This window comes from Capra hircus, chromosome 18 (assembly GCF_001704415.2).
Source record: "Capra hircus breed San Clemente chromosome 18, ASM170441v1, whole genome shotgun sequence".
NCBI lineage: Eukaryota > Metazoa > Chordata > Mammalia > Artiodactyla > Bovidae > Capra > Capra hircus.
In genome coordinates, this window is record NC_030825.1 from 11846832 (window position 1) to 11868319 (window position 21488).

General features: G+C 51.8%; 1 protein-coding gene across 1 annotated transcript; it reads left to right on the plus strand.

Annotated features, from left to right (window-relative positions):
- DNAAF1 (dynein axonemal assembly factor 1) lies at positions 12 to 21241 on the plus strand. The gene is made up of 12 exons (XM_018061783.1): positions 12 to 248; positions 2344 to 2479; positions 2993 to 3084; positions 4929 to 5150; positions 6643 to 6809; positions 11093 to 11214; positions 14530 to 14696; positions 15756 to 16010; positions 17120 to 17229; positions 18903 to 18959; positions 19789 to 20164; positions 20909 to 21241. The coding sequence occupies exons 1-12, from the start codon at positions 125 to 127 to the stop codon at positions 21010 to 21012; spliced, it is 1932 nt and encodes a 643-aa protein (XP_017917272.1). The 5' UTR covers positions 12 to 124; the 3' UTR covers positions 21013 to 21241.

Consider the following 21488-nt stretch of genomic DNA (forward strand, 5'->3'; position numbering starts at 1 on the left):
AGACCAGGGAAGCGTTGGGCTGCCAACGACGCGGGCTCCGGTGGCCTTCTGGGCTAGGGGCCGTAGCGATCCCGCAGAACCCGGCTCCCACTGCTACAGGGTGTTCGGTGTTTCCGAAATAAACATGCACCCCGAGGCCTCAGAGCCTGTGATGGACGGGATAGCGGAGCAAGATTGCGCGCAGGAGCCTGGTGTGGAGGAGTCGGCTGGTGACCACGGGAACGCAGGCGAAGGTGGCCGCAAGGAAGGTGCAGACCACCGCCCCAGGGAGGCGAGGGGGGCGACGGGCTGCGCCCAGCACCACATACCTGGTCTTCACAGCCAGCAGTAACCGTAATAATAATAACAGGGTCTTCCCTGGCGGTCCAGTGGTTAAGACTCCAAGCTTCCACTGTTGGTGGCATGGGTTTCCATCCCTGATCGGGGAACTAAGATTCTGCGTGCCACAAGACGCGGCCAAAAAATAATAACAGCAGCGGCCCACACTTACTGAAGGTTGTGTACCATGCACTCACCACATTCCAACCATAGGCCAGCCCTCTGTGGTAGGCACTCCTCTTGCCAGGTCACACAGATAATTTATCTGGAACTTAAAGAAGTTAAAGAACTTGCTCCAAACAGATTACCCTCAGCCAGTCAATGGTAGAACAGACTTACGCTTGGACGCCAAGAGCCCAAGCCCTCGCCCAAGAAACCATTCCCCTCACAGCCCAGCTTTTGAATGTATCCCTTCATTGCCTTCACTATGTAAGATCAAAGGCTCTCTCTCCCTCTGGATGGCAAGCTATGTCAGGGCAGACACCCCAAATGAACTGGCAGTGTCCAGTCCAGTGCCTGATTGGTGGACAGAGTGAGTGACGAGCTGGTGTTTCTGGGATCACCTGGTGACTCCTCACCAAAGTTTTCCTGAATAGGCTTAGAAGATAGCCTCTCCTGTTGCTTGGCTTCAATCATAAGGGAAACCTTTTAGGGACTGATAAAGAAACTGCTTGATTTGTGTTTCATTCTTTGAACCCAGCCAACAGTTGTAAGCAATGACTGTCCAGGCAAGCCCTGTATGAGTTGCTATAGGGAAGCCATGTTGTACTATGGACACACATATGTTTGGAGCAAGTTACTCTGGGTTCACACTACCCCTCTGCAACTTGCCAGTCTTATGGCGGTTTGCCCAGAGCTTAACCTCTCTCTAGGGCAGTCTCATCCTCCGCAAGCCAGGATAGTTACAATTAGAGTGACTTGCATACAGTGGGTCAGTAATAAATGGTAGTTTTGGTATTAATATAACCAATCAATTATTATATATATTGAGCACCTATTCTTCATTGGGCTTCCTTTGTAGCTCAACTGGTAAAGAATCCACCTGCAATGCGGGAGACCTGGGTTTGATCCCTGGGTTGGGAAGATCTCCTGGAGAAGAGAAAGGCTACCCACTCCAGTATTCTGGCTTGGAGAATTCCATGGACTGTATAGTCCGTGGGGTCGCAAAGAGTCAGACACGACTGAGTGACTTTCACACTCATACACATTCTTCATTACCCTAAACCATCATCTGGTCCCTCTTGCAGCTGGGCATTGTATGCAGTGGGAAATGGGGAACTGTAAGACACAGTCCCACACACAGAATGTTTAATCTCTCGAGAGTCCATAGGGACACCCAGAGAGCAGCAGCAAACAGCCCTTAAGATTAAATGCACTGGGGGACTTTCCTGGTGGTCCACTGGCTCCATGCTCCCAACACAGGGAGTGGGTTCAATCCCTGGTCAGAAAACTAAATCTCACAATACCACAGCTAAAGATCCCACCTGGCGCAATGAAGATTGAAGATCTCACATGCCACAGCTAAGATCCAGCGCAAATAAATATTTCTAAAGATAAAGAGAACATTTCAGATATATTTGATGTTTTCTCCCTACCCCACCACTATTTCTAGTCCCATTCCATTTTCCCCTCCTCTAGAATTTTGTGTGGGTTCTTTCAGTCATGTCTGTCTCTCTCTTTCCCTATCTGTGCATTCTATTGCAAGGCAGAATAATGACCCATTGCTTTATTTAACCCGTCCCTGTGAATGGACATTTGCATTGTTCACTGGTTTTAGCTATTACAAATAATGCAGAAGTGAGTATGTTTGCACACATCCGCTTGTCCATCTGTACAAGAGGTTTTTTCAAAGATCTGCCTAGAAGTGAAATTCTCATAATCCTTAACAATGCTTTAAAAATTGTGATACATTTAAATAGCACTGATTCTACACTAAAGGCAGACAATTATTCATCAAGTTGAAGTAGAGGGAAATTTTTTTTATACATGTCTTGCTCTCTACAGAACCAATCTCTTATCTTACAGAAATGAATGATCCTAAGGAAACATGTGTGGGTCCTTCAAACACTTCCTGCCTCAGTGAGCAGAAGCAGAGTGGTGATAGCTGGTCAGATGGTCGCTTAGCACACCAAACAGCCGACAAGGAAGATCGTGGCGCCAGGTACGTGGACATGCTGCCACCACTCTCCGTACACTTTTACACATGTTATGATGTTATGATCTCCCCTTTGTCCAGATAAGGAAATTGGGGCTCATGAAGATTAACTAGACAGCTCCTTGTCTGAGGATTAGTAACAGAGTCAGGATGGTTAGTTATGAGTCAGAGTCAGGATGGTTAGTTATGAGTCAGAGTCAGGATGGTTAGTTATGCCTCTGTGGCATAACTAACTGCGATCTATTAAACTTTAATGCCAAACCTGGAGAGAGGCACACATTAGGAGTTCTTGATGACACAAAGGTATTTCCATGAGAACATACGCTGCAATTTTTAAGAATGCTGAAAGTCACAATATTGGATGAGGCCCTGAAAGCTATAAACAAGCAAGCAGTGTCATCAGGCATACAGAAGGTTGTGGAATTTGGAGATGGAATGCACGTGGCAAAGAATTTCCGGGATATATCTTACAGCTGACAAACTGAAATCAATTTCTCGTTCATGTTTTTCATTCAACAGAATGACTAAAAAGTTTCTGCAAAAGCTTTGCAAGCAGCACAAGCTTTACATTACCCCAGCACTGAATGATACGCTGTATTTACACTATAAAGGTAAGGATCGGGTGGAGGAGGTACCTTGTGTCAGATGATAAGACCCTAGCAGTATAAGGAATTACTCACAGGGATCATCTAGATTTCTTACATTTAAGCAGAAATTTCAAGGTTTAGTGGAGATGCATGGGAAAGCAATAACATTTCTTGGAAGAGTCTTACATGACTAGAGTTTATACGAGTTTCGGGGAAACATACTGGCATCTTTTATTTGTATTTGCTAAAGGACTCATAGTTTCCCAGACCACTAACTACTTGTAAATACTCTGCAGTTGGGAGGGACACATTGTGAAGGACTGTGGTGGTGTCCAGTGGTCACATGTCAACTTAAGTTCAGGTTCATAGACAGGGCTCTTCCTCGCAGTGACAAAGCAGAGCCATAATTCCCAGTTGATGCTGAATTTGGGACGGTCAGCCTGCTTCATTGGGCCATCCACATGGCCCTTTATTCAGTAAATGTATACTGAGAGGCTTCTGTGGGGGCACAGGGCGCAGTGCTGGAGATAAAAAGATGGATATGCTGAGGATGCTCTTGGTGTCTTGGGGGACAGGTCGGCTGCTATGAGGAGATTCACACTGTGCCAGGGAGATTCATGGAGGGCTCCAGCTGCAATATCCTTTAAAGGTGGGGAAGGACCCCTAGCTGGTCTTCTCACATCCACCTTGCCCCCCCGCCAAATCCTCCACTCAGTGTCTAGGTGTAGCAGTGATGAGATGACACAGGAGGGCAGACCCCAGGGGACCCGTATTTAAGAGGTGGGAAGAGGAGGACGACTGAGAGGTGCCTATATTATCTACTGCTGCCTAGCAAATTAACCCTACGCCTACCAACTTAAGAAATTATTATTTGATACTATTTCAGAGGGTCGGCACCTGGGAATGGGTTAGTCGGGTGGTTCTTCCTCACCGTTGCTTTCACCCTTTTTTCATCAAAACTTTGGGTTTGGGACTTCCTTGGTGGTCCAGTGGCTAACATCCTGCACTCTCAACACAGGGCACCTGGGTCCGACCCCTGGTCAGGGAACTAGATCCCTGAACATGCCACAACTAAGACCCAGCACAGCCAAATAAAATATATTTTTTAAAACAAAACACAAACTTCTGGTTAAAACTTTTCAGGCAACCAAGTGACTTTCAAAACATTTGGCAACAGCAGATGAACCGTGAAGTACAAATCTATAACGAGTTACTCAAGGAAACAAAAATGTTGGTTTTCCTCTCCTTAAATGTGGCTCATAAAACTGAGCCATACCAGAAAGCAAGACCTGAAGTTTGCACTGGCTTCAGGTACTGCTGGATTTTCTCACCGCACGTCTTCACGAGGCTGCCTCTCCCCCTTCTGAAGCCCTGCGTTCCCTTGCGCTCATTCATTTCAGGCAGGGCAGCGGCCTCACTCCCACCTACTCCCAGGCGAGAAGGGAAGTTAGGCTCCACCCTACCAGGTGGGCAATTCTCGCAGAAAGTTGCCTCTTTCAGTAGAGCCAGCCAAAGCTCCGCAGGGCTCCAAAGGTTGGCCCCACGTGGCTCAGCACGACCAGCTCCCTGCAGAGAGCCATAGGGCAAGGATCAGGACGGGGTATTCTCAAAGAGGCAGTGGTGTGCCTGAGGAGGGATGTGTGGATGCTGGCCGTGTGTGCCTGCGTGCTGAGTCGCATTAGTCGTGTCTGACTCTGTGACCGCATGGACCCTAGCCCACCAGGCTCCTCTGTCCATTGGATTCTCCAGGCAAGAATACTGGACTGGGTTGCCATTTCCTTCTCCAAGGCGAGTAGGCATAAAAGAGAATGAGACTTGTGCCTCTGTGTGTGTGGGAGCCCAACAAATACCCCCTTCCTTCCCGCCAGGCTTTGACCGCATCGAGAACCTGGAAGAGTACACGGGGCTGCGCTGCCTCTGGCTGGAGTGCAATGGCATCCAGAAAATCGAGAACCTCGAGGCCCAGACGGAACTGCGCTGCCTCTTCTTACAAGTGAACTTGCTCCATAAGATTGAGAACCTAGAACCTCTGCAGAAACTGGATGCTCTCAACATCAGCAACAACTACATTAAGACCATCGAAAACCTCTGTAAGAAAGACCTGCCGCAGCGGCGGTGGCGGCGGCGGTGGCGGTGGTGGTGATGGTGGTGGTGGTGATGGTGGGGGGTGGGGGGTGGTGGGGGGGGGATGGGGGGATGGGGTGAGGGGTGGTGGTGGGGTGGGGTGAGGGGTGGTGGAGGGTGGTGAGGGGTGGGGGAGTGGTGGTGGGGTGGGGGGGCAGTGGGGGTGCGGGGGTGGTGGGTGGGGGTGGGGGTGAGGGGGTGGTGGGTGCAGGTGGTCATTGGTGGTTGGTGGTAGGTGAGGGTGGTTAGTAGTGGGGTGGGGGTGGTGGTGGTTGGTGGTTGGTGGTGGAGTGGGAGTGGTAGTCCTAGTGGTGGTGGTGGGGATGGGTAGTGGTTGGTAGTGGTGGTTGGTGGTGGTGGGTGGTTGGTGGTGGTGGTGGCGGGGGTAGTGGTTGGTGGTGGTGGTGGGGGTGGGGGTGTGGTGGGTGGGGGTGGGGATGGTGAGTAGGGGTGGTTGGTGGTGGGGGTGGTGGGTAGGGGTGGTTGGTGGTGGGGGTGGGTGGTGGGGGTGGTGGTATGTCGTTGGTGGTTGGTGGTTGGTGTGGGTGTGGTGGGGGTGGTGGGGGTGGGGGTGGTGGTTGGTGTTGGGGGTGGGCTTGGAGGTGGGGGGGTGGGAGGGGGTGGGCTTGGGGGTGGTAGTGGTGGTGGGTGTGGGTGGTGGTTGTTGGTGGTGGTTGGTGGTGGGGGTGGGGGTGGTGTTTGGTGGTTGGTGGTGCCTGGTTGGTGGTTGGTGGTGTGTAGTTGGTGGTTGGTGGTGGGTGGGGGTAGGGGTGGGGTGTTGGGTGGTGGTTGGTGGTGGTGGTTGGTGGTGGGGGTGGGGGTTGTTTGGGTGGGGGCTGTGGGGGTGCGGATACTGGTGGGTGGTGGTGGGTGGGGATGGTGGTTGGTGGTGGTGGTTGCTGGTGGGGGTGGGGGTGGGGGTTGTGGTGGTGGTTGGTGGTGGTGTGTGGGGGTGGGGGTGGTGGTGGGTGGTGGGTGGGGGTAGGGGTGGGGGTGTTAGGTGGTGATGGTGGTTGTTGGTGGTGGTTGGTGGTGGGGATGGGGGTTGTTTGGGTGAGGGGTGTGGGGGTGCGGATGGTGGTGGGTGGTGGTGGGTGGTGGTGGTGGGTGGTGGGAGTGGGGTTGGGGTTGGTGGGTGGGGTTGGTGGGTGGAGGTGGGGGTGGTGGGGGTGGGGGTGGTGGGGGGTGGGGGTGGTGGGGGTGGGGGTGAGGGGGTGGTGGGTGCCAGTGGTCGTCGATGGTTGGTGGTTGGTGGGTGGGGTTGGTGGTGGGGTTGGTGGTGGGTTGCGGGGGGCGGTTGGTGGTTGGGGTGGGGGTTGGGGGGTGGTGGGGGTGATTTTGGGGGTGGTGTTGGTGGTGTTGTTCTCTAGACCCGTGTCCACCGCTGTCCCCTGCAGGAGGGTCTTAACATTCTCTTTGCTGCCCAGGTCGCTCACCTCTGTCCACTCCCCCTTCCAGCCTGCCTGCCAGTCCTGAACACACTCCAGATGGCGCACAACCACTTAGAGACCGTGGAGGACATTCAGCATCTCAGGGAGTGTGCCAGACTCTGCGTCCTTGACCTTTCCCACAACAAGCTGAGCGACCCCAGGATTCTGAGCGTTCTTGAGAGCATGCCTGACTTGGTAAAAAACAAACAAACAAACAAAAAGAAGCACGCACACTGGAGACTTTCTTGGTGGCCCAGTGGTTGTGGCCCCGAGCTTCCAGGGCAGGGGCCTGGGTTCAGTCCCTGGTCAGGGAAGGTCCTGCATGCCACGCAGTGCGGAGTGGGGGTGGGGACACGCCCCCGCACACAAGTGTTGCCTTGTGTTCCGTAGGCAGCAAGTCTCTTTTCTTCTCCCCTCCCTCCCTCCCCTCTTCCTTTCTCCCCGCCTTCTGAACACCCATCACACTTTTCCCCTCTATTTTTAGCTGCTGTGTTTTAAATGCCAAATGCCCTGTCATTTCACCTACAGTTTCAGTGTGTATTCCTGACAGATAACGACTTTTTAAAAAGCATCATTACAGTACTGTTATTATACCTAAAATAGTATCAGAATGACAGTTAATACCCAGTCTATGTTCAGTTTTCTCCATTTGCCTCAAGCATGTGTTTTGACCATTGGATTCAGTTCAGTTCAGTCACTCAGTCATGTCTGACTCTTTGCAACCCCACAGACCACAGCATGCCACGCTTCCCTATCAATCATCAGCTCTTGGAGTTTACCCAAACTCATGTCCATTGAGTCAGTGATGTCATCCAACCATCTCATCCTCTGTCATCCCCTTCTCCCACCTGCAATATTTCCCAGAATCAGGGTCTTTTCAAATGAGTCAGCTCTTCGCATGAGGTGGACAAAGTATTAGAGTTTCAGCTTCAACATCAGTCCCTCCAATGAACACCCAGGACTGATCTCCTTTGGGATAGACTGGTTGGATCTCCTTGCAGTCCAAGGGACTCTCAAGAGTCTTCTCCAAGCATCAGTTCTTCAGCTCTCAGACTATTTTATAGTCCAGCACTCACATCCATACATGACCACTGGGAAAACCATAGCCTTGACTAGACGGATCTTTGTTGGCAAAGTGATGTCTCTGCTTTTTAATATGCTAGGTTGCTCATAACTTTACTTCCAAGGAGTACTGCAGTCACCATCTGCAGTGATTTTGGAGCCCAAAATAATAGTCTGTCACTGTTTCCACTGTTTCTCCATCTATTTGCCATGAAGTAATGGGACCAGATGCCATGATCTTAGTTTTCTAAATGTTGAGCTTCAAGACCATCAGATTTTACCAATCCAAACCAGACCCACACATTGTATTTGGATTATGCATCTCATCACAGCCCTCCCCGCTTGTCTCTTCCTCTCCCCCGCACCACCCTGCCAAGAATCTGCTGAAGAAACCAGGTCCCTCTGGATGTCAGCCACACCCTGGATTCAGTCAACTGCATCCTCATGGTGTGGTCTAACGTGTTCTGCTGTCTCCAGTATCTCCTGTAAAATGATGATGGAGCCAGAGGCCTGGTTAGATCCAGGCTCAGAATATAAGCCTGAGGTCAGCTGTGGCATCAGTAAGGACAAGCGTAACACCTGGTTGCCTCTTGTTGCAACTTGAAGTGTCACTAGTGGGTTTGACTGCTGCCAGTCTGATCCGGCTTCAGTCTGATCCAGCACTTGGCCTCCCTTCCCCCGACTGTTCCAACAGCTCCCAGGCACACTGCCTCCCTGTGTGAGTTCATCAGCAGTCGCTCAGGGATCATATTCTAATTCTCTTATTCCTTCCGCCTTTCTTAGCCGCGATGCTTCCACAAAGAGCACTTTTGCTCATCAACAATTTACATCCCTAATGTAAAGTGTATGCAGAAAACACTGGGATGAAGGCGTCTTTGTTTTTCTTTTTATGTATCAGTTTTCAGAGACATGGATCCAGAACCTAGGGACCTCTAAAGATGACAGTGAAGGGTTTTTCTTTATCACTGTGGACAGATAGATTTAAAGATACAGTATTTGGAGTGACTTAACCTTTCTGTCATTTTAATTTGTGGTGCTTGAGTGCTCCCATCTTCTAGTCCATGGCAACCCCTGCAGGCAGCTCCTGTATCTTCTCGCCTCAACTCCAGCAGCCTGGGACAATTTCCTTGCTTTTCAGTGTGTATGTGTTGTCATGTGTACTAGGAAAAAAATATTTTCCAAATAGCACACGGAAACCCTCAGTTCATTGTTTCCTGCTTAGGGCCTGGGTAAGCAAGGGAAAAGTGAATCCATTTAAAAGAAAACAGTAGGGAAAGCATCAGTTCAGTTGAGTTCAGTCACTCAGTCATGTCTGACTCTTTGTGACCCCATGGACTGCAGCTCACCAGGCCTCCCTATCCATCACCAGCTCCAGGAGTTTACTCAAAATCATGTCCATTGAGTCAGTGATGCCATCCAACCATCTCATCCTCTGTCGTCTCCTCCTCCTCCTGCCTTCAGTCTTTCCCAGCATCATGGTCCTTTCCAGTGAGTCAGCTCTTCGCATCAGGTGGCCAAAGTATTGGAGTTTCAGCTTCAGCCTCAGTCCTTCCAATGAATATTCAGGACTAATATCCTTTAGGATGGACTGGTTGGATCTCCTTGCAGTCCAAGGGAATCTCAAGAGTCTTCTCCAACACCACAGTTCAAAAGCATCAATTCTTCGGTGCTCAGCTTTCTTTATAGTCCAACTCTCACATCCATACATGACCACTGGAAAAACCATAGCTTTGACTAGATGGACCTTTGTTGGCAAAGTCACGTCTCTGCTTTTTAATGTGCTGTCTACGTTGGTCATAACTTTTCTTCCAGAGAGCAAGCGTCTTTTAATTTCGTGGCTGCAGTCACCATCTGCAGTGATTTTGGAGCCCCCCAAAATAAAGTCTGTCACTGTTTCCATTGTTTCCCCATCTATTTGCCATGAAGTGATGGGACCAGATGCCATGATCTTAGTTTTCTGAATGTTGGGTTTTAAGCCAATTTTCTCACTCTCCTCTTTCACTTTCATCAAGAGGCTCTTTAGTTCTTCTCCACTGTATGTCATAAAGGTGGTATCATCTGCATATCTGAGGTTATTGATATTAGGAAAGCATAGTTCAGGAGTAATCTCCAGTGCAGACTGGCACCAAGAACTAGTTTAACATTCATATAGCCACCAGCATATGGCATGACAATACACAGCTGAATACTAATACTTTTCTGAGGGGCCTGGCTGTCATAACAAGGTACCAGGCTGGGTGTTTTAAACAATAGAAATTTATTTTCTCATGATTCCGGAGACTAGAAATCCTAAATCAAGGTGCGGGGCAGGCTTGCTTTCTCCTGAGGCCTCCCTCGTTGGCGTGTAGACAGTCATCTTCTCCCCGAGTTCTCATGTGGCCTTCACAGCCTGTCTCCCAATCTCCTCTTTGTACAAGGACCTATGGGATCAGGGCTCACCCTAGTGACATCATTTAATCTTGATCACCTCTTCTAAGACCCTGTCTCCAAATGCAGCCACATTCTGAGGCGCTGGGGTTAGGGTTGCAGCAGATGAGTTTGCTGCAGGTGTCTGTCGCAGGGTGGTTTTCTGGCGGGTTCTGCATTCCCCACACACACGTGCCCTCCCCGGGGCGCACTACTCCCCACACCCAGCCCTGCAGGACAGGCCTCTTGAACCTGTGACAAGAACCATGATGGCCAGATGAGAATGAAGTTTGGAAAATGCTAAAGTAACCAGTTCACAATAGATTCATTTTCTCCAACAACAAAAAGCACTTTAGATAGAAAAACCATTTCACCAGTTTAGGCAAACCCATTTTAAATGCTTCACCCACGTGTCACCTTGATGGATCCGCTCCCCCCGCCCCTCCCCGGAGAGGAGGTGACAGGATTTAAGGACGGGGGAACGGCACACTGGCACTGCTCTGTCGCTGTCCCTCTCCTGGTCCCAGCTTGACATCCAGGAGACCTGTAAGCCTGGCAAGAGGGGCTTTGGGGTAGCTGAGAGGGCGCTCTGCATCCCGTCCCCTTGGTCCCCGTCTCTTATCTGTCCAGCCGCTGTGTGCATATTTTTAAAACGGGTCCTGGAAGGACAGAAAAGAGATCAATCAGAGACTAGTTCCAGCAAAAGAGACTGGGCGAGCAAAATCACCGCCCTCGGGAAGGGCTCCGGGAGGGTTTTCCAGCACTGTTCTGGAAGGACAGTGCGAGTTCAAGTTCAAGTAGATAAAGGGATACCCGATTCTCAGGACGGCTCTGATGGCATGCTGAGCGGCACAGGAACAGCGACAGCCCCGGCTTCTCTGAGACCGTCCTCAGGATTTCACGTTGACACTCCCTGTCTTTGTATTTCTTCTCAGCGCAACGTGCAAGTGATATGTTTTAAGTGCATCTTTTTCTCAGTGCCTAATGAGGTTCTGCCTCTGTGCTTCCAGCGTGTGCTGAATCTGATGGGGAACCCGGTAATTAAGAACATCCCCAACTACCGAAGGACACTCACCGTCCGGCTAAAACACTTAACATACCTGGATGACAGACCAGTTTTTCCCAAGGACAGGTAAGGGAGCGAAAAGCCTTTTAATAACACTCTGTAACAGTTGAGCATGCTCAACAGGTAAGTTTTTTTTTAATTTTCTGATTTTTGAGCATTCCCACACCTCTGTTATATATTCCAGTGAGGTAAGTTTAATGGCTTACATGACTGTTTATAATAGGAAATTCCCTGTTTTCAGCACTTATTCCTGGATTTTTTCATAATCCTTTGATAACTATCCTTCTATATGAAGTCTCTGATCCCATGGCTAGTTATTTCCTTAGGGTGGAATTCTGAGTTGTATTGCTGGATTAAAGACTGTAGTTTAAGACTTTTAAAAGGCACTTATAGTTTCTAGAATGTTTGTATCACTTATAACTTTCCCAGACACAGCCATGTTAAAAAAAAAAAAGTAGCCAGGTTAATTGATGAGTGAAGATAGTACGTCATTTGCATTTTTGGGTAACAAATGAAATTCATCGTTTTTACCACCTTTGTTGGACATTTAAAGTTTCCTCCTCTGTGAATACTGCATTCATGACCTCTTTCCAATTTCCTTTTGGGTAGATTTTTCTTATTGATTCATAAGTGATAATTGCTCAATCATTTCTGACTCTTTACGACCCATGACTGAAGCCCGCCAGGCTCCTCTGTCCATGAGATTTCCCAGGCAAGAATACTGGAGTGGGTTGCCATTTCCTTCTCCAGGGGATCTTCCCAACCCAGGGATCAAACCTGGGTCTCCTGCATTGCAGGCAGATTCTTTACCATGTGAGCCACCAGGAAAGCTCTGTTTCATTAAGAGCTGTTTGCATATCAAGAATATTGAACCTGGGGCTGCCATGTGTATCATCACTGCTTTGATCTGGGTTTTTTTATTTACCTTTTGATTGAGGCTGCTATTCATTCCAGCTTAGAATAAAACCTCAGTAACTGGGATGGCCTGAAAGGAAGTGCAGTCTGAAGCTTGGAATTACCCGACATTTAAAAACACACTTGAACTCCCAAATTTTAGTCAAACTAACACAAATTTCAAAGGGATAGCCTCCACATGGACCAGGTGAGACAGCCAGAATCCCTGCTTGTGCGCAGTCGGGCCGAGATGCTCCCAGCTCCCTGGCACCCAGCCCTGGGCCTTAAGGCAGACAGTGGGCGTGCAGGGCCTGGGGGCGGACCGCAAAGCCCAGCTCTGCAGCTGCGGGTCCTATGCCCCTAGTCAAGCTTGCCAACCTCCTCAGCCTCAGGCTGTCTCCGGAAAGTAGAGACAAAACCGACCTCGAGGTCTTTGTGTCTATCTGTTAGTATCACTTGGGACTCAAGCAGGAGGGAACCAATGTGATCTCCCTGCTGCACCCTGGGGCAGCGTGACCAGCAGGAACATGAAAGAGCTGGGCCTTTGCAGAGAGAGCCCTGCCGCGGACGATATAGCAGGACTCCTCTTCAAAAGCTGGTTTCACTTGGGTTTGAAGCCTCATTTCAGCACTCTCCAGCTGTTCCGTGCTGGGTCCTTGACCTTCTCTCAACCTGGGGTGATCTTCACAGGGGTTTGTTCACCTGTCACCTTCTGAAGATCTCCATGACCAGCCACCTATCTAAGCCACACCTTGGCCTCTTCCATCTAGTGTCTCTTTGGCCTGATTTCTTTTTGTAGGACACATCTGCCTCTGACATACCTGTTTCCTCTTTTAGAGTCTCTTTCCCCGTAAAAGGGCAGGTCTAGTAGAGCAAGCCATGTCATCTCTTATGTTAACCTACTTATCTCTGGCCCCTGGAACAGTTTGCTCACTTCAAGTGTACAATTCAATGGTTTTTCAGTATATTCAGAGTTGTCCAACCACCCCCACAATCAATTCTAGACTATTTTTATCACTCCCCAAAGTAACCCTTACTTATTAGCAGTCATTCCCCATCCCACCTCTGACAGCCCCAACAACCACAAAGCTACTTTCTATCTCTGTGGATTAGACTGCTCTGGACATTGCATATGCTGTGTGCTGTGTGATGAGTCATGTTCAACTCTTTGCGACCCCACGGACTATAGCCCACCAGGCTTATCTGTCCATGGAATTTTTCAGGCAAGAGTATGGGAGTTGCCATTTCCTCCTCCAGGGGATCTTCCCAACTCGGGGATCAAACCCATGTCTCTTGTGTCTCCTGCATTGGCAGGCTCAGATCTACCACTGAGCCGATACGGATTTGCCTACTCAGGACGTTTCATATAGATGAAGTCACACGATACGTGGTCTTTTGTGACCGGCTTCTTCCACTGAGCATATTTTTAAGGTTCACCCACATTGCAGCCTGCGTCAGTAAAAGCTTCCAAAATAACACTGTGAAATAATCTCCCGTTTGGGAAGGCCACGATTTATTAGTTGAGGGACATTAGGGTCGCTTCCACTATTAGGCTGTCGTGAACAGTGCTGCTATCAATATTTGTGTGCAGGTGTGTGTGTGTGTGTGTGTGTGTGTGTGTGCACGGACATTTGTTCTCAACTCATTTGAGTAAATACTTGGGAGCACGATTGCTGGATTTTACAGTAAGATGATCTTTGCTTTGGAATTGGCAAACTGTCTCATGAGGTGGCTGCTCCATTTTGCATTCCCACCAGCCCTGAAGGAGGACTCCTGTCACCCCGCATCCTCCCGGCCTTTGGTGTTGTCAGCACTCTGGATTTTAGTCGTTCCATTGGGTGTCAAGTGGTTAGGTTTGCACTCTCCTGATGTCACCCAACGATGAGCTTATTTTCTACCTAACTGCTTACTGAGGGGTCCAGTTCTTTGGCCACTTTTAAAACACTTTGTATGTTTCAGATAACAAGCCATCTAGCGGTTAACTTTCTTCCGAGTGTTTTCCCCCAGTGCAGTTTCTTTTAACCTTTGCCCACCTTCAGGTTGTGTTGACTTTGTGTGAGCTGTAATAGGTCTTCATGTAGTCTAGATACAACCCCCAATCAAGTATCTGATTTGCAGCTGTTTTCTTACTTTCTGTGGGTTCTTTTTTTACGGGATTCTCTACATGACACCCCTTTTTAATTTTGGTGGCGTTCACTTTCTGTATTTTTCTTTGCTTGTGTCAGGCATGCTTTTGACCTTTTGACACGGGCTTTGAAAACCACTAGAACTCTCAAGATGAAACTGTGCCTGCGTTAGTGTGTCTCCTTACAGTCACATGCCCTCTGTGCCTTTAGTTTGATTTGGGGGAAAAAGAGCAAGTTTGGTCAGAGAGTATATGTTTTGGATTTACTGTTAACCTGTGACAGTTCAGACCAGCTCCCCCGCCACCAACCCCTGACTTCTGAGGTCTGGGGTTTGTTTTTTGTTTTTAATCCTGCTAAACAGAGCTTGTGCAGAGGCCTGGGCCCGGGGAGGGTACGCGGCGGAGAAGGAGGAGAGACAGCAGTGGGAGATGAGAGAGCGGAAGAAGATCACGGACAGCATCGAGGCCCTGGCGGCCATCAGGCGCCAGGCGGAGGAGAGGAAGCGGCAGAGAGCGAGCCAGGAGCAAGGTGTGAGCCCGAGACACAGGAGGGCCCCCGAGCTGCGCTGAGAGTCATCCTGGGGTGGGGGGCGAGGGTGGGAACGCTTTGCTCAGAGGCCTATGGGAGACACAGGAGGGCCCCCGAGCTGTGCTGAGAGTCATCCTGGGGTGGGGGGCGAGGGCGGGAACGCTTTGCTCACAGGCCTACGGATCCGTCTGCCCTCGACCTCACTTGAGGACAGTGCTCAAGACACATTAATAAGTAAGAACCCTGCCCTCTTCCTACACGCAGGAGGAAAGAGTCAGGGGCTCTGTGTGTACCTTCCTTTTTTTTTTTTTGGCTTGCGGGATCTTAGTTCCCCAACCAGGGATCAAACCTTCACCCCCTGAGGTGGAAGCAAGGCGTCTTAACCACTGGACCACCAAGGAAGTCCTCCGTGTGTACTTTTAAATGACAGTGTTTTTCCCCTAATTATAAACCGTGACTACACTACCCATAGAAAACATAGACAAGCAAGGGTCATCACAGAATTGCAGCAAGAACTGCTCAACGTCCAGTGTGAGCACTTCCTGGCTTTTCCTATGAGTGTGGTGCATACCTTTTTTTAATAGAAGAAAGTGGCACAGCTCTGTTGCTCTCTGCCCACTCACATTCCAATGAAATGGACATTCTCCTGCAGTTTGCATTTCCCCCCCTTTTCCAGCGTTTAATTCGGACATTGTTCAAACAGTGGTCAGATGAACACCTGTGCCCTCTCCTCACGTCGGGTGTTGATCAACATTTTGGCACACGTGTGCACACACACACGTTCCTGACCTGCTGACCTGCTGGAAAGCCAGGGCAAACATCGTGGCCCTAGGCCCAGTCCCTCAGCCCGCATCTCCTGAGAGCACCCGGTACAGCCTTCCCGGGGCCTGTGCCGGCACTGCACCTGCTGGGCACCCCCCCAGTGGCTGTGCAGCCTGTTTATCCAGCACCCTGGTGACCGCCCTGCCGCAGGTCCCCACTGCCCACCCTCGGCCTTGGCTGCGGGTCCTTCCTTGTCCTCCTAGGACCATCCCCGCTCACCTGTGGGCTTGTGCTCAGGGGAGGAGCCCACGCCAGCCGGTGCTGGGGACGTGGACGCCGAAGTGGGAGGAGAGGAAGAGCCTCAGGAAAAGAAAGAAACGAGGCAGAAGATAGAGCAGTTTGTCAAGGAGAGCTTTGAGGCCAAGGATGAGCTGTTCCCGGAGAAGCCAGAAGAGCCGAGCCTCCTGGAGGAGCTGCCTCTGGATGTCGGGGAGCCGAAAGGGGTGCTCCCCCCTGAGGCCCTGCCAGCGAGCCCCAGAGCTGCCTGGGCAGGTAGGTGGTCAAGGAAGCACGGGTGCATTATACCTGGGGCAGCTCCCAACTAGGGGCCCCGGACTGCCTTCCACCCTGACCGCTCGGTCTGTAAAGTGATGTACACATGCCACCTCACAACAGGACCACGAGCGGAGCCCGGACTGTGTCTCCAGTATCCGGTCCAGCGTGGCTCAAAGAAATGGGCAAGACACTAACAGTATATTTTATCAAACCCAGAACACCTAAAATATGTCTTCTCAGGTGACGCAGTGGTAAAAAAAAAAAATCTGCCTGCCAATACAAGAGACGCCGGTTTGATCCCTGGGTTGGGAAAATCCCCTGGAGGAGGAAATGGCAACCCCCTCCAGTATTCTTGCCTGGAGAATCCCATGGACAGAGGAGCCTGGCGGGCTACAGTCCATGGGGTCACAAAGAGTCAGACTCCAGTTAGCGACTGAGCACACACACCTAGAATGTAATTTAAGTCAACATGAATTCATCCATGAGATAGGTTCCTCTGTTTGACACTAAGTTTTCTAAATCCACTTGCTTGGTTATTCTAATTGGGTGCCCCACTGTGGCTCTTGAGTCAAACTGGGCCTAGTCAGTCCCCAAGGTGGACAGTGGGCTGGCGTGACTTGAGCAGAGCGGGGCCGCTCATTTCCGATGACCGAGGCTGGAGAGGAAGCAGTGGGCGGGAGCAGGAGGGGACTAGGGGGAGGAGAGGAGCCCCGTCTGGACCCCGCATTCCCTGGGCAACCCTGCAAGGACGTCACGGGTCTCCTTGACACTCTCGCAGCAGGAGGAGCTGTGAAACTTGCCCGCTGACGCCATGGCCTTTCTTTCTTCACCTCCTAGTCAAGCGATCATGCTTTTTCCAAGGTTCCTGCATGTTCTGCATAGACTCTTGGCTGGAACTTCCATCTCCAGGCCGTAGAAAGAGGGTGCTCTCTCCCTTCCCTTCCCTTCCACACATAACCTTTTCCTCAGCTCTTGTCACAAGGGCTAGAGGTCTTCAGACCCGAGGGTTCTGTCCTTTCTCTTGGAATCCACCCTAACTGCAATTGCCCGTCTGACTGCCGTGTATGAAACAGACTCCAAGATTACTGTAACTCTGTTGTCCTTAGAATTGGCTCCCCAAACTGTGGCCACTGAAAGTGCATCAGGCACCGAGCCCGATGGAGCTGAAAATCCGGAGGCCACAAGACTGGAGACGAAGGAGCAGCTCTTCATCGACGTACGTAGCCCTTGCACCCGCAGAGAAGCACGCACGGCATAGCTGGTGTTGGTCTGATCAGACACAAACCTTCTGAATCCTGAGTTCAGTGGGGTCCGTGGGCTGGCCTGCATGGCCTCCCGTGGAGGTGCCACCCAGACCCAGCGCTCAGCATCTGCAGTCAATAAGCTTTCCTGGGGGCAGGCGGTGGGGAATCCATGCCTGTGCACCTTCAAGACTGAGAGCGCTGGCCAGACGAACCCCTTGAACTATGTCTACGAAACTCCTGATGCATTTCCCCGTGAGAAGTTACCCTCTCAGCAGCTCCTTCTGGCCATAGACGGAACTGCTGGGAAAGCTACACTTAATCAGCAGAGCCTTGCGTGCTTTTGGGACAGCTGCCCATCTTCCTGGCCTGTCCTGCGTCCTGTCCTCCAGGGCCGATTCATGGGTGCCGCCTGACCTTGGGCCCGATCACATCCTTGGGAATGGCCCTCCTCCCTGCAGCCTGTCCACTCTGATGACAGCCTTCCACGCTGTGCCCACGAGAATGCATCCCTAGGGATATGCACGTTTGGCACGACCCCCGGGAACTGTGCTTTAGGGGGGTGAGGAGTAGGGGCTGGTCCCCCCATCTTTAGGTTTGCACCCTGCTTCCCCAGAGGAGAGCCACCTCTCTGCCCACAGGCGAGCTGCTTCCATTCAGACCGTGTTGCGTGGCTTTGCCTGCCCTCTGCCCGCTTCCTTCACAAACTGCTACACTCGTGTTTCACTCCCAACTTTACAATTTCACGTGGCTCAGGAAGGTTCAGCTGAGCAGTCAGCATTCAGCGTGCTGTTTCCAGTTTTCTGAGTGGGTCTAATATAGATATAACAAAAGTGGGCGCTTCAGCCCTAACGTGTGAGAACCAACCATATACAGGACCCCAATGCTACGCTAACACTGACTGTTCTTCCTTTTTGTCCGGCACCACTTTAAATACCTCTTGTATCAACTGATTTAACCCTTCCAGTAACTCTTAAGAGGTAGGTTATCATCCCCATTTTACAGATGGGGAAACTGAGAAACAAAGAGTAGAGCACCTTGCCCAAGGCTACGCAGCCAGACAATGGTGGAGCAGGAACAGCAACCCAGGCAGTCTGGCTCTGGAGTCCAGGCATCTGACTGCCTCACATGCCAGGCTGGGGTGCTACAGATGAAGATACCCCAAGACACAGAACAGAAAAGCGCTGCCTCCCCACCCCAGTTTCGGGAAAGGTTCGAAAGAGACTCACTTTGTGCCAGGTAGGGTCCTCAGGACCCTATTTGTACGTAGGAGGTACAGTTCCCCCTAGATGAACTGGATGATACCAAAGTGAAGTGGAGAATGAGGTGGAAATTTTGAAACACATCACACCTTACAAAGCTCTTTCACTGACCAGATCCAGGAACCTGGAGTGGCCACTGGTACCTGGAGTGTTACCTGGAGCACGTGTGCTGCCTGTACACGCGGCTCGAGGGGCCACGTGTACGTGTGTGTACATGTGGCTCGAGTGTGCACGAGTGTGCTGCGTGCACACATGGCTCGAGTGTCTTGGTTGCTCCGTGGGCCCCTCCACACTCTGTGGTTGGTTGGTGGGGTGGCCCCATCTCTTCTGAGGACTGAATGCTGAGAGCGCACCCTCCCGCTGACCAGGGTCACTTCCTCTTCCAGGACCTGCCCGACTTGGAAGATGTGAATGCCGGCGAATCTCTGGGTGACCGGGATAGGGTGAGCTCACCTGCGTCCCCGCGTTTCCACTTCCCTCCTCTCCCAGCCCCGTGGATGACCAAGTCTGTTGGAGAGTCGCAGGCCCTGCCTGATGCCTCACACACCCGGGACCTTTACCTCAGCCTCAGGAAAGGTTTACTGCTGCTCCCTGCTCTGGGTTCTACAATTAGCCACTTGCGGGGTTTTTTGGGAACAGATCTTTAATCACTGATCTTTAATAACCATGTGCTGTACATTATTACCTGGACTTTCTTCTGTCCTTGACGTGTCTGTATGTTCATCTAGCGAGTGCCGGTACGACAATGACACCCGGGCAGGGAAAGGAGAGAGCAGGGAGGAGAGGGCAGGGGCTCGACGTGGATGTCTCCTGAGGTGACCTGATCCTCCCCCCAACATTACCAGAGCCCCTCAGGGCCTGAAGGAGAGAGAGGTCTGGGGCGTAATCTCAGGGCGGGAGCCAGTGATCACAGCAAGGACACAGACACAGAACCCAGTCCTTTGGGGGCCTGACCACCAACGCAGGGCTAGGTAGCCGGTGCAGGCGCAGCCCACCAGGAGCCCAGGCTCACAGATGCCTGGTTCAGGACCCAGGTTGGGACTGGTGCAGCAGGAGCAGACAGGGTGGGCCCGTGCCCCATGGAGACCCGAGGGAGGAGGGGGGGGTGCCAGTGGAGACCTGGCCGCAGGGCTCATGACCACCTGTGTTCCCCGGGGGCTGTCCTGGTGTGGTGCCAGAGTATGATGGACAGAAACGCAGAACTAGCAGCATGCACTTTAGGGATGCTACTGTGAAAACAGCATGGCTCAACATGTCTTTTCCTTTTAACAGGAGCAGTGCTTTCCAAAGATTACAGCCGTCTCGAGCCTGAACGACGCCAGCGAGCCTGACGTGGACGACATCTCACTCCTAGCGCTGGAAAACACATCCTCAGACACGCTTTCCAGTATATTTGCAGTCCCCAAGGATACCTCCTGGAGGGTGGAGACTGAGATGCCCTTCAGAGACATACTTAAAGTGGCACCAGAGAGGGACCTGGAAACCCAAAGGAGAGCGAGCGAGGTCCCTCGCCCACTGATTCAGGAGCTGGGTGATGATGAGGAGCCCTCAGGACTGCCACCCCTGCCCCCAGTCTGCAAGGGGGAAGCCGTGCCTGCCCCATGCACTGAGGACGGCGATGGGGACCTGCTTCCAGCCCCCACTCCAGGTAATGTCCCCTGACCTTCAAGGTCACAGGGGCTGAAAGCTTCTCGGTGGCGAAACAGACAGTGGCCACCCAAGCCCAGAGCAGTGGCCACCTGGGCCTTTATCGTCAGGATCCCATGTTCTCAGCGGTGGTGGCGGGTCATTCACAGCCTCTCCAAAGACTGCGGGGGCCGCTAGAGCGTGTTCCCACCTGGGTGACTTGCAGTATTACTGGCCAGAGAGCTGAGGAGCTGCCAGGCTGCCCCCTTCCCCCACCACCTCCAGGCTCGGCCCTTCCCGATCAAGGAAGGAGGGGACCAGTGATACCAGTCTCATCACACGGGATGAGACCAGGGCAGCAGCTGGCCCAAGGGTGGTGCTGCACACATGGATGCCCAGAATGGCACAGGTGACATGCCAGCTGGGAAGGGAGTTGCGGCAGGTGTGGGCAGCACCCACAGTGCCCAGTGGGCAGGGCAGGAGAAGCCACTCACCGCACACCACTCGGCCCGCCAGCCTGGGGGCTTGTGCCCATGACTAGAGAGAGGCACCATTGGGGCGGCTGGTTAGTGCCTGCTACTCACAAGCACACAGGGGTAGCTCCGTGTTCCGAGACTATGCTCCCCAACTGCGAACCCAACACAGGGAGCCCTTGGCACAGACGATCCCCATTCTGTGTGGCCATCTCGAGGCCGGCACACGGGAAGGGGTGAAGGCTGACCACACTTCCCCAGAACACTGAGCCACCCCTTGCCTAACTCTGTAGGAAACGGCCCTGAGACGGATCAAGTCCAACCTGAGGTGGAGCCCGTGGAGCGCCTGGGGTCCGAGGCAAAAGACCGGGAGGACATTGAATTTGGCCTGGACTGAGCCTCTGCTCTTGTACCAGTGGGCACGGGCCCAGGCCTGACCCCCCAGCGGGGGTGGGTCACCCTTTCACTCGGGCTCCCCTTCCCTTCCGAGCTGTGGTTGCCGAGGGCGTGGGCCCCGGTTCCCTTCTCCCGCGGGCACAGCCTCGTGCTCCCCACACTGCAAGCCTCTCACAAGCCCAGTCACTTGCAGTGGAAACCATGTCACAATATAAACATTTCAGCATCCACGTGGGCCCTTGTATTACTGGATTATCTAACGTCTGGGTGAGTCACAGGTCATTCACTCCATCAGGTACTGAGACAAGAACCATTCCATTCTTCTCTGAGAAGAAACCCACGTCCCACCCCGAGGCCTGTGCCACTCCCAGGGGTGGGGTGGGGTGATCTCCCTGCAGCAGAAGCAGGCTCGTCGCTGGGGCCACAGAACCACGGAGGGCGAGAACCCAATGCACTGAGCATGGAAAGCCAGGGTAG

Bases quoted from the DNA above. Each gene is read 5' to 3' on its own strand.
- DNAAF1 (XM_018061783.1), top strand. From the start codon at position 125: ATGCACCCCGAGGCCTCAGAGCCTGTGATGGACGGGATAGCGGAGCAA. The intron at 5,151-6,642 runs GTAAGAAAGACC...TCCCCCTTCCAG, and splicing joins TAAGACCATCGAAAACCTCT to CCTGCCTGCCAGTCCTGAAC. The intron at 6,810-11,092 runs GTAAAAAACAAA...CTGTGCTTCCAG, and splicing joins TTGAGAGCATGCCTGACTTG to CGTGTGCTGAATCTGATGGG.